We start from the raw sequence: 13,003 nt of genomic DNA, 5'->3' as shown, positions 1-13,003 counted from the left end.
CACGATATATCATTCAGTGGCCACATCCAGGAGCATGCTGTCATTAACGATATCTTCAGATCTGCCTGCATTGCAAGAAGATCTGAAGATGATCGGAGATGAACGACGCATGGCCAGGACAATAGTGCGTACACACTGACAATGTGGCCAATTTGTCATTCCAAATCGTCTGAAAATTACAAATTATTCAATATGTCCTCTAGTGTGGACCCAGTTTACTCTGGGTAGACATCTCCCGATGGAACAAGGTGATGGGATGTAACGCTACATCACACCACTATACACACTCTACAATCTGCTGTATGGCAGCGCAATGTGTCCTTACATGCTGCATGTAACTTTGCTGCGTCAGCCATGTGATTAACCCATTGCACTGCACATCCAATGAGATGATTCAATGGCTGAGGCTGTGTAGTTACAGATGGAGCCACGCTAGTTGTGGCTCAGTCTGTGCCTGCGCGCTTGCCCAGGCGGACCTAACGACTACAGGCCTCTCCGGGCGGATGCTCGCGCCCGTGATGGAGGCGCGCCTTATTCACTAGAATGGGAGAGCGTCTCCGGGCGGGCGCAAGCGTCTCTGTGCACTTCCGGCGTGACCAGGCAGACGGATGGCCTAGTCACGCAGGGAGTGCACGCCTGCGATGGAGCCGCCTCAGATGAGCGCGGCTCTATCTGTACATGCAGTAGATGGATTCAATGAACGACAGATTGGGGTTATACACTATATGATGTGTATGATATATCATTCTGATCTGCATTGGGATAATATATCACACGTTATAACATATAATGTGTACCCAGATGGACCTCTTTTAAAAGCCTCCTTTATTTCTGAATATAGAAAAAACATGTAAGAGAAACACAGCAAAGATATTATTTCCCTGGAATGGGTAGGTTTAACTAATGCTGACTGTGCACCTTGCGACATTACAGTCACTATTGGGCAATTGTCAATAAACCAGTGTCCTACATATTAGCACAATCCCGATAGGAGTCTGTTTGAAAGTGATTGAATGGGCAAGTTGGATGATTCAATCAGAAGGAGACCGCTATTGGCCTTAGGGGGACATGTCTTCTAAGGAGTGGAAAAGTCGCCCATAGCAACCAATCAGCTACTACTTATCATTTTATATAATGTACTTGATAAATGCTAACTACAAGCTGATTGGCAGTATGGGCAACTTATCCACTCTTTTAAAGGCTTAATACATCTCCCCTTAGTGCACAGTCACATTCTGACCCAATAATACCAGCAGTGATCCTGCATATACATATGTGCCATGTGTCACTGCATCTACTGGCACATGTGTGGCCTGGTTAAGCAGTTTACTAATTAATGCACCTTCATATTTATAGATCATATTTTTATGTCATTAAGGCAAACAGTATACACTTTAATGTATATATACAGTTTGTTCATAAAAGAGTTGCTTAGAAGCACAAGAGGTAAAGAATAAACCTCCAGGACATATTCTACTTACCATTCACTTGGGGGAGTAGCACATGTGAAATATAATAATTCACAGCCGCATTTAATATTAACACCTGAAAAGCAATAAGAAAAAATATATGCTACATATGTCTCAAATAAATCAGAAATTAAATCACGGCTCTTACCAAAAAAAAAAAAAACGATAGTCAGTGATCATAAACCTTTATTTGTGACATTTTGTACTCATGTTACATTAATATAAATTACTGTCAATAATATCTGTACACAGAGACTTTAGTAACCTTATCATTCCCAGTTGATAGTAACCACAGGTAAATTTCATATATGAACTCTTTCAAAATAATATGCTAAAACAAAACCATACCATCAGGTGACTTCGAGCATTGCATTATTGATCCCTAAAACCCTTGTAGTTTACCAACTTACTGTCTTGCTAGTTAAATAATTCTATATAATACTCTATGCCAGTGGTTCTTAAACTGTGTGCCGTGCACCATAGGGTGCCGTGGCACATTTGCAGGTGCCCCAGGTTGGTGGTCCTGGACCAATTCAAACTATTTATTGTCAATGTAAAAGGCAAAACCAGTGCTGGTGGCTGCCAATCATAAAATATGTGGACAAACAGAAGCAAATCTTGTCCCTCACCACATAATTGAACCTAATGATGAATATAAACATAATTGACTTAATTTAAAAAAAAAGTCTAAATGTGTTAATAAGAAACTTTTGGCCTAGCGGTGAAAAAAATTCTGATACTCTAGGGACCCGTGATTCAAAAACATTTGGGAACCACTGCTCTATGCAGTAATATATTTCATATTTAATGCTATGCTGCCACCAACTGGCAATAACCACTATAGGGTTATATTAAAAAGGAAAAAAAAAACAACAACATTTTCTTAAGTGAACTGTGATGAAGTTATCTCAAAAAGTAATCAAAGTAGTATGGGGAGGGTATTTACTAAAGGTCGATTTTCATCGATTTAATATCGATTAAAATTGATGTTGAACTTCCAGGGACACAACACAAATTTATTAGTATTTAAATATAAATATTAAAAAAATCACCTGTTACCAAATGTGTATTTGAGCTCCTGAAAGCCTGCATCGATTGAGATTGGGTTTTCATAAATTTTTCATACATTTTATATTTAAAATGAGCAAAATAGACCTTTTGTAAATATCCCACTAGGAGTAGGTGCTGAGTGTAGACAGTAATAGTCTAAGGTAAGGCACCCCCACCCGGCCCATCGCTAGCCTACACAAATGAAAAGTGGCACTGGCTGACCAATGCCTGCTGCACACTATTAATAGTGACTGTAGCGTGGAGGTCTGGTAGCGGTTAAGGCTTGAGAACAGTCTAGGCAGTCTGATTACACAGAACTGGCACAGTGAGGACACTAACATACTGTATTTGCTGTACACACCCACTTATGAACTAGCAATATACCATTTGTTGACTGCACAAACTACTCCCTACAACATATTTATCATACTTTCTTTATCTAGTATACTTACAGAAAAAGGTCCCACATCAGAGTGTTTAAGATCAATCTGTACCCTAATAGCAACAACAACAAAAAACAAGAACAAAGTCAAAAGATAACCCAGAGATATTGTTACTAATGTGCATGGACACATTATGACTAAAAGTCAGCTACAAAAAGTATTACGGGAGATAGCCCATCTTTCTTTATAACACCTAGGTCCTTTGGCTTGTGCAATAACTTGTGCAGAAAAGTATGCATACAGATCAGTCAGTGTCAGTCTAATGCACATATACCAGCATGCCCTGCTACAGTTTTCCTATATGGTCATGCTAAAACTGTTGCAGGGCATGCTGGAATGTGTAGTTCAGCAACAGCTGGAGGACCGCAGGTTCCCCACCCCTGGTCTAATGCAAACTTACAATATATGAACATTTGCAGTAATTCTAAAGTTTACATTCTACATTTAATACCCCTAAGTAGATGGCTGAAACATAAACCTGAATGAAGGTTACTAATACCGCTTTTACACCAAAATCCCGGGTCTGACCCAGGATTTGGAACACGGTTCTAAGCCGGGTCAGACCTGGGACTCCCCCCATTTACACTGCAGTGCCGATCCGGGATATTTTCAGACCGGCACCGTTTCTCCAAGTGCTGGGAAACACTGCAGAGCGGGACTCCGGAGCGTCTCGCCGAGGGCAAGCACAGCAATCTGGAAGCTGCTGTGCTGTCCCCAGCCTCTGGCGCTTCCAGGCACCAGACATGGCGCTGCTGTCTGCATAGACAGCATGTGCCATGTCCCCAGCCGCTGCATGGCAACCAGCACGGTGCACGCCATCTGCATAGACCGCGTGCGCCGTGACCCCCAGCCTCCCAACCGCCCGCCGGACTCTGCGGTACAGGAGGTTTGCCATGCTGTAAATGGGTGCCGGGTCGGCTGACCCGGCTTACCCATTTACACCGCCTCCTACCCCGGGTCTTACCAGTGTCCAACCCCCGGGAAAGTGGACTCGGGGTTTAGGAGAAGGACCCTTTTACACCGCCTGCAGTCCCGGGATTTTGCATGCTCCCGTGCGAAATCTCGGGATATTTCAGGTGGTGTAAAAGGGGTATTACAATGACCAGGTTCGGATAAGACAGGCTGACTGGTTGAGAGATTTTTACCCTCAGACACAATGAGGAGAATTCAATTAGTTAACCCGCCGCTAATTGCCGTGCCAGACCAATTCAAGTGTTAGCAGAATTTACCCAACGTGCAGGTCCCCACAGTCCCACGCATGAAACCCCAGCATCCGAATGAATCTCGGAAAAGTCAGCTAAAAACTCCTCCACCAAATCAGGTCATGCGCAGGAAAAAACACAATGATTTTGCAGTTTATATGGAATCAGTGGGTTTCCGCGCATGAATCCCAATTTTTCGGCATGGAAAAAAAGGCTATTTTATCGAATAGCCTTTCCCCGCGATGCAGGGATTTTTCCTGGTAATTAGATTAGCAGCGGGCTTAATTGCATTCTCCCCAATGACTATGCAACATAAAGGATCCAAGTACATTTTACTAGAAGATAAAACAATTGACATATAAACACAGTGCATTGGTAACCATTTCACTTCCCATCAAAAGAGATTTGTTTCAGTCTTTGAAACACATTTACCGCATAGCGGCACATTCATCCATGGGGGAAAAGCAGATGATACATTTACCCCCGAGGCTGTTGCTGGCCAGAGGGAAACCCTCCTGCAGTATGGTGCCAAAATCGCAGTCAGTAGGACTGATATGGTCATTTAGAGTTCACCTAATACACTGCCATAAAGTTATAATGGGGCAGCACTTTAACTACAGGGGCTATAGCTGAGGTCCCTATACAGGGAGTACCACATTTATGGGGGTACCACATACATAGCAGGATTTGAGTGCCATAGGCTGAAAAGTAGGTATGGGGTATCCAACAGTGTAATACCAACCCTTCAGAATCTGATCAGTACATCCCCAGCCTGCTGGATAGCAGTACAGTATATGAGTCACACAAAGCACTGATTTATAAAGTCATCAGACAGCCAGCTGGGGAATCATATCTTTGGCTGCAGTGCTGCTATGCATATCCTCTGTATAAGTATATCCTAAACTGCAGACATTATAGCTGAGGCTAATGCCAGGCTCGTCAGATCTCTTACACAATAATAAAAGAATCTACAGGTGGAAATAAAAAAAAAATATACATTCAACTCTTTTTTAAAAGCCAATACAAAAACAAAACAGCTGACCATTACATAGAGTTCTTCCTGTTACTTCCTGGTTTGCCAATGTACAAGTATGAGGGTGATAAAAGAGACCCAGGATACACAAATCATTTAGGGTTTTTTTTTAGCATCTATTGCTAAATATATTTTTTCATATTTAACCATTAACATGCCTTTGTTACTTTGGGGGAGATGTATCAGGTCTTTTAAAGAGTGGCGAAATGGATAAGTTTCCCAGCTTTGAGGTATGCATATTTTATAAAATAATAGGTAGAAGCTGGATGGTTGCACTTATCCACTTTTAGAAGGCTTGATACATCTAATGAGACAATTAGACAAATTTTAGTGTAAGAAGCCGAGTTACTAATTACTTACTTGCTAACTTCAAGGTTCCCTGAAATCCGGCTTGAGGTCACACCCACTTTTGCCAGAGCAGCGGTTGTCTAGAGAAATTGTACCAGGCACATGAAAATCCAAAGATCAAAATCATTAGGTATTTCAGAAGAAATAGATAGTATTGTGTACATCAGACAAGCACTAAGGAATGTACAGGTGCATTGTGATATGAACTTTCATATTTTTAATTGGTGGGAGTAATATGAACATCATTACACTGATTACTGAATTATTGTGCAGAAGATAAAACAATTCTTGGTTGGCTGCATATAATGGCCCTCATTCCGAGTCGTTCGCTCGGTAAATTTCATCGCATCGCAGCGATTTTCCACTTAGTGCGCATGCGCAATGTTCGCACTGTGACTGCGCCAAGTAAATTTGCTATGAAGTCAGTATTTTTACTCACGGCTTTTTCATCGCTCCGGCGATCGTAGTGTGATTGACAGGAAATGGGTGTTACTGGGCGGAAACAGGCCGTTTTATGGGCGTGTGGGAAAAAACGCTACCGTTTCCGGAAAAAACGCAGGAGTGGCCGGAGAAACAGGGGAGTGTCTGGGCGAACGCTGGGTGTGTTTATGACGTCAAACCAGGAACGACAAGCACTGAACTGATCGCAGATGCCGAGTAAGTGTGGAGCTACTCTGAAACTGCTAAGAAGTTTGTAATCGCAATATTGCGAATACATCGTTCGCAATTTTAAGATGCTAAGATACACTCCCAGTAGGCGTAGGCTTAGCGTGAGCAACTCTGCTAAAATCGCCTTGCGAGCGAACAACTCGGAATGAGGGCCAATGTACACTAATTTGCAATCAGAAGACTTTAGTTACAGAGTACACGAAGGACCTGAAAAAACACCAGTTTACTGTATGTAGCGTAATTTGAGCAAATTTGGATTGCTTTTGCTCACAAAGAGAATTGCCAAACTGCACCTTATTATGGCTGTGGAGATGAAAAGGGAGGAGTTCCGCGTAAGGGACCGTTGCCTAAAATGCGGCTCATGCAGATTTGCAGAAATACGCATATATGCTGGTATAGCTGTGTTTTTTTTGCATCTGCTTGAAAACATACAAATACACACTGGTAATTTAAAGTGCACCATGCACATATGTTGACAATAAAGAGCCTTTTTTTAAATGGGCAAAAATACACTGTTTAAATAGTATTTTATGCTGATTTTTCAAACAACTATGCCTCAGCCCCTAAATGCAGACACTCTGTGGTATGTAATGTAGTCCGAAAATGCCAGAGGTGCGGTATGCCGGCCGATCTCTGACTTTTTTTAAAGGGACCATCATTAGCAAACAAAATCATGCCTTGTAAGTGATTGCCACTTTAAAAAATTGCCCAAGACTGACCGCACGTCCAGCGATCTAGGACTCCATTACATCCTGCCACATAAGTCCGTCCAGCACATACAGGTTATGCATCTGCAAACTAGAAATGGAAAATAAAATCTAAATCATGCTTCTATATACCTCCCTACTACCCTGGATTCTAGAGGGACAGTGCCGCAGGCTGCAGTGTTCCATGGTGGGGGATGAAGCAGGGAAGCCCACAGCAGCGATCAATAGATGCTGTGCGCATGCGCACGGCATCTATTCACAGGAGAGAGGGATTGGGGCTAGAGATGAGCGGGTTCGGTTCCTCGGAAACCGAACCCCCCTGAACTTCACCCATTTTACACGGGTCCGAGGCATACTCGTATTCTCCCGTATGGCTCGGTTAACCCGAGCGCGCCGAACGTCATCATCCCGCTGTCGGATTCTCGCGAGATTCGGATTCTATATAAGGAGCCGCGTGTCACCGCCATTTTTCACTCGTGCATTGGAAATGATAGTGAGAGGACGTAGCTGGCGTCCTCTCACTTTGTTTCAGGGGGCTGCATATCTTTATTCTGGGGACCAGCAGTATTATAGGAGGAGTACAGTGCAGAGTTTTGCTGACCAGTGACCACCAGTATACGTTGTCTGCCTGAAAAACACTCCATATCTGTGCTCAGTGTGCTGCATATATCTGTGCTCACACTGCTTTATTGTGGGGACTGGGGACCAGCAGTATTATATAGGAGGAGTACAGTGCAGAGTTTTGCTGACCAGTGACCACCAGTATTATACGTTCTCTGCCTGAAAAACGCTCCATATCTGTGCTGCATTGTAGTATATAGTAGGAGTACAGTGCATAATTTTGCTGACCACCAGTATATAATATATAGGATTACGGTACAGAAGGCCACTGCTCTACCTACCTCTGTGTCGTCAAGTATACTATCCATCCATACCTGTAGTGCATTTCAGTTTTGCACAGTTTGCTGACCACCAGTATATAATATATAGCAGTACGGTACAGTAGGCCACTGCTCTACCTACCTGTGTGTCTTCAAGTATACTATCCATCCATACCTGTGGTGCATTTAAGTTTTGCACAGTTTGCTGACCACCAGTATATAATATATAGCATTACGGTACAGTAGGCCACTGCTCTACCTACCTCTGTGTCGTCAAGTATACTATCCATCCATACCTATGGTGCATTTCAGTTTTGCACAGTTTGCTGACCACCAGTATATAATATATAGCAGTACGGTACAGTAGGCCACTGCTGTACCTGCCTCTGTGTCATCAAGTATACTATCCATCCATACCTGTGGTGAATTTCAGTTGTGCGCAGTATATATAGTAGTAGTCCATTGCTATTGATACTGGCATATAATTAAACACATTAAAAAATGGAGAACAAAAATGTGGAGGGTGAAATAGGGAAAGATCAAGATCCACTTCCACCTCGTGCTGAAGCTGCTGCCACTAGTCATGGCCGAGACGATGAAATGCCATCAACGTCGTCTGCCAAGGCCAATGCCCAATGTCATAGTAGAGAGCATGTAAAATCCAAAACACAGAAGTTCAGTAAAGTGACCCAAAAATCAAAATTAAAAGCGTCTGAGAAGCGTAAACTTGCCAATATGCCATTTACGACACGGAGTGGCAAGAAACGGCTGAGGCCATGGCCTATGTTCATGGCTAGTGGTTCAGCTTCACATGAGGATGGAAGCACTCATCCTCTCGCTAGAAAAATGAAAAGACTTAAGCTGGCAAAAGCACAGCAAAGAACTGAGCGTTCTTCTAAATCACAAATCCCCAAGGAGAGTCCAATTGTCTCGGCTGCGATGCCTGACCTTCCCAACACTGGACGGGAAGAGGTTACGCCTTCCACCATTTGCACGCCCCCTGCAAGTGCTGGAAGGAGCACCCGCAGTCCAGTTCCTGATAGTCAAATTTAAGATGTCACTGTTGAAGTACACCACGATTAGGATATGGGTGTTGCTGGCACTGAGGAGGAAATTGACAAGGAGGATTCTGATGGTGAGGTGGTTTGTTTAATTCAGGCACCCGGGGAGACACCTGTTGTCCGTGGGACGAATATGGCCATTGACATGCCTGGTCAAATTACAAAAAAAATCACCTCTTCGGTGTGGAATTATTTTAACACAAATGCGGACAACAGGAGTCAAGCCGTGTGTTGCCTTTGTCAAGCTGTAATAAGTAGGGGTAAGGCCTTTAACCACCTCGGAACATTCTCCCTTATACGTCACCTGCAGCGCATTCATCATAAATCAGTGACAAGTTCAAAAACTTTGGATGACAGAGGAAGCAGTCCACTGACCACTAAATCCCTTCCTCTTGTAACCAAGCTCCTGTAAACCACACCACCAACTCCCTCAGTGTCAATTTCCTCCTTACACAGGAAAGCCATTAGTCCTGCAGGCCATGTCACTGGCAAGTCTGACGAGTCCTCCTGCCTGGGATTCCTCCGATGCATCCTTGAGTGTAATGCCTACTGCTGCTGGCGCTGCTGTTGTTGCTGCTGGCAGTCGATCGTCATCCCAGAGGGGAAGTCGGAAGACCACTTGTACTACTTCCAGCAGCCTGGGCGGTGAGAAACGTGTTTCCGGTATCCACCGTTAATTCACAGGCAACTACAGATTAAGATACTGTGTCCCCGGTACCAAATACCATCTAGGTTCCATTTCTCTAGACAGGCGATACCGAAAATGTACACAGACCTCAGAAAAAGAGTCACTAGTGTCCTAAAAAAATGCAGTTGTACCCAATGTCCACTTAACCACGGACATGTGGACAAGTGGAGCAGGGCAGACTCAGGACTATATGACTGTGACAGCCCACTGGGTAGATGTATTGCCTCCCGCAGCAAGAACAGCAGCAGCGGCACCAGTAGCAGCATCTCGCAAACGCCAACTCGTTCCTAGGCAGGCTATGCTTTGTATCACCGCTTTCCAGAAACGGAAACTGAGGAACATCATCGCAGAATGGCTTACCCCAAATGAACTCTCCTGGGGATTTTTTGACATCGGACAACGCCAGCAATATTGTGCGTGCATTACATCTGGGCAAATTCTAGCACGTCCCATGTTTTGGTGGTGCAGAATTATTTAAAAAATGACAGGGGCGTGCAAGAGATACTGTCGGTGGCCCGAAGAATTGCGGGCCACTTTCGGCATTCAGCCACCGCGTGCCGAAGACTGGAGCACCAGCAAACAGTCCTGAACCTGCCCTGCCATCATCTGAAGCAAGAGGTGGCAACGAGGTGGAATTCAACCCTCTATATGCTTCAGAGGATGGAGGAGCAGCAAAAGGCCATTCAAGCCTATACATCTGCCTACGATATAGGCAAAGTAGGGGGAATGCACCTGACTCAAGTGCAGTGAAGAGTGATTTCAACGTTGTGCAAGGTTCTGCAACACTTTGAACTTGCCACACGTGAAGTCAGTTCAGACACTGCCATCCTGAGTCAGGTCATTCCACTCATCAGGCTTTTGCAGAAGAAGCTGGAGACATTGAAGGAGGAGCTAAAACAGAGCGATTCCGCTAGGCATGTGGGACTTGTGGATGGAGCCCTTAATTCACTTAACCAGGATTCACGGGTGGTCAATCTGTTGAAATCAGAGCAGGCCACCGTGCTCGATCCTAGATTTAAAACCTACGTTGTATCTCTCTTTCCGGCAGACACAAGTCTGCAGAGGTTCAAAGACCTGCTGGTGAGAAAATGGTCAAGTGAAGCGGAGCGTGACCCGTCAACAGCTCCTCCTTCACATTCTCCCACAACTGTGGGTGCGAGGAAAAGGCTAAGACTTCCGAGCCCACCCGCTGGCGGTGATGCAGGGCAGTCTGGAGCGAGTGCTGACATCTGGTCCGGACTGAAGGAGCTGCCAACGATTACTGACATGTCGTCTACTGTCACTGCATATGATTCTCTTACCATTTGAAAGAATGGTGGAGGATTATATGAGTGACCGCATCCAAGTAGGCACGTCAGACAGTCTGTACGTATACTGGCAGGAAAAAGAGGCAATTTGGAGGCCCTTGCACAAACTGGCTTTATTTTACCTAAGTTGCCCACCCTCCAGTGTGTACTCCGAAAGAGTGTTTAGTGCAGCCGCTCACCTCGTCAGCAATCGGCGTACGAGGTTACTTCCAGAAAATGTGGAGAAGATGATGTTCATCAAAATGAATTATAATCAATTTCTCCGTGGAGACATTCACCAGCGATTGCCTCCAGAAAGTACACAGGGACCTGAGATGGTGGATTCTAGTGGGGACGAATTAATAATCTGTGAGGAGGGGGCTGTACACAGTGAAAGGGGTGAGGAATCGGACAATGAGGAGGAGGTGGACATCTTGCCTCTGTAGAGCCAGTTTGTGCAAGGAGAGATTGATTGCTTCTTTTTTGGTGGGGGCCCAAACCAACCAGTCATTTCAGTCACAGTTGTGTGGCAGACCCTGTCGCTGAAATGATGGGTTTGTTAAAGTATGCATGTCCTGTTTATACAACATAAGGGTGGTTGGGAGGGCCCAAGGACAATTCCATCTTGCACCTCTTTTTTCTTTCATTTTTCTTTCATTTTTCTTTGCATCATGTGCTGTTTGGGGACTACTTTTTTGAAGTGCCATCCTGCCTCACACTGCAGTGCCACTCCTAGATGGGCCAGGTGTTTGTGTCGGCCACTTCGGTCGCTTAGCTTAGTCATCCAGCGACCTCTGTGCAAATTTTAGGATTAAAAATAATGTTGTGAGGTGCGAGGTGTTCAGAATAGACTGAAAATGAGTGAAAGTTATGGTTATTGAGGTTAATAATAATATGGGATCAAAATGACCCCCAAATTCTATGATTTAAGCTGTTTTTGAGGGGTTTTTGTAAAAAAACACCCGAATACAAAACATACCCGAATCCGACAAAATTTTCAGGGAGGTTTTGCCAAAACGCGTCCGAATCCAAAACACGGCCGCGGAACCGAATCCAAAACCAAAACACAAAACCCGAAAAATGTCTGTTGCACATCACTAATTGGGGCCATGTCCAGCAGCTACTGGAGTGCTGGGCATGTCCCCACAGAGACAAAAATGTGGGCATGGCTCGCGGGTAAGGCATTTTCCACAGGCCATGCCCCCCAATTCCAGGTGCATGCAATGGTCCCTCCTGCTGCCTACAAAAAGTCAGGAAATATGCCTCTGTTTTTTATGTGCCCATTTTCTGGTGCACCTTATACCATGTAAATGAAACCATGAGCAAACAGCACCTAGAAAGGTACTTCTCTAAACACCGCGCACACTGGAAGATGCCATGTGTGTCCCACTCAGGGGTGGATTGGCCATAGGACTAACCATGAAAATTCCTGTTAGGCTGTGGGGCCTGTTTTGTGTGTTGCCTACCGCACAGAATGCATTGTCCTCATTCATTCTGTTATTCCATATCTGAAGTACAGAGTAATACCTCTTGTGCTGCCTATGTAGGGCCACTTCTACAAAATTTTACAGAGCCACTTTTCGTTTCCAATCCGCCCCTGGTTTTAGACACAAATGCAGCAAAAGACGCAAGAAAATTCCAAACTGTATGTGGATTAAAACCAATTGTTTATGCCAAATTTTATGGTCACACTTTTTCTTGCACCCTTATTTCCCATATGTAAGTCACGTTTTGTCACCTCATTTCCCAGATGCTCAATATTAATATGCTTGGGTGTGGTTCTCTCTTTAAGAAAGTGAGCCAGTACTTAAACCCATTGTATCTAAAATATGTGTAATAAATTGAGACAAATAATGCAGAGCAATGCTCACGTTTTCTGAGAGTCAGTGTAGGGACTCACCAGAAGGGAGACCGTGTAGTGGTTGGGGAGTATGACAAATTATTGCTAAATTGTGGAAACTAACATTCCTAATTTTAAATGAAATATAGATTGGAATTTAATTAGCTGATGAGTATGTATGACATAGATATATAGATATATGTATACACACACACACATACATATACATATATATATATATATATATATATATATATATATATATTTGCACAAAAGATCAGGATGCATAACAGTAAAAGTACTTTGTAGCAGTTATTATTTTTCTC

General features: G+C 43.9%; 1 protein-coding gene across 7 annotated transcripts in view; it reads right to left on the bottom strand.

Moving 5' to 3' along the window:
• The window catches only part of LOC135055850 (bactericidal permeability-increasing protein-like), a 203,603-nt gene that overhangs the window by 3,862 nt on the left and 186,738 nt on the right, over positions 1–13,003 (bottom strand). For all 7 annotated transcript variants that reach the window (XM_063960386.1, XM_063960385.1, XM_063960388.1 and 4 more), the window contains 3 exons: positions 5,558–5,625; positions 2,972–3,014; positions 1,482–1,545 (listed from right to left, as the gene is read on the bottom strand). In XM_063960386.1, coding sequence (XP_063816456.1) covers positions 1,482–1,545; positions 2,972–3,014; positions 5,558–5,625 — 175 coding nt within the window. The remainder of the gene's footprint in view (positions 1–1,481; positions 1,546–2,971; positions 3,015–5,557; positions 5,626–13,003) is intronic.

Source organism: Pseudophryne corroboree, chromosome 3 (assembly GCF_028390025.1).
Source record: "Pseudophryne corroboree isolate aPseCor3 chromosome 3, aPseCor3.hap2, whole genome shotgun sequence".
NCBI lineage: Eukaryota > Metazoa > Chordata > Amphibia > Anura > Myobatrachidae > Pseudophryne > Pseudophryne corroboree.
This window is presented reverse-complemented; position numbering and strand designations above follow the sequence as displayed.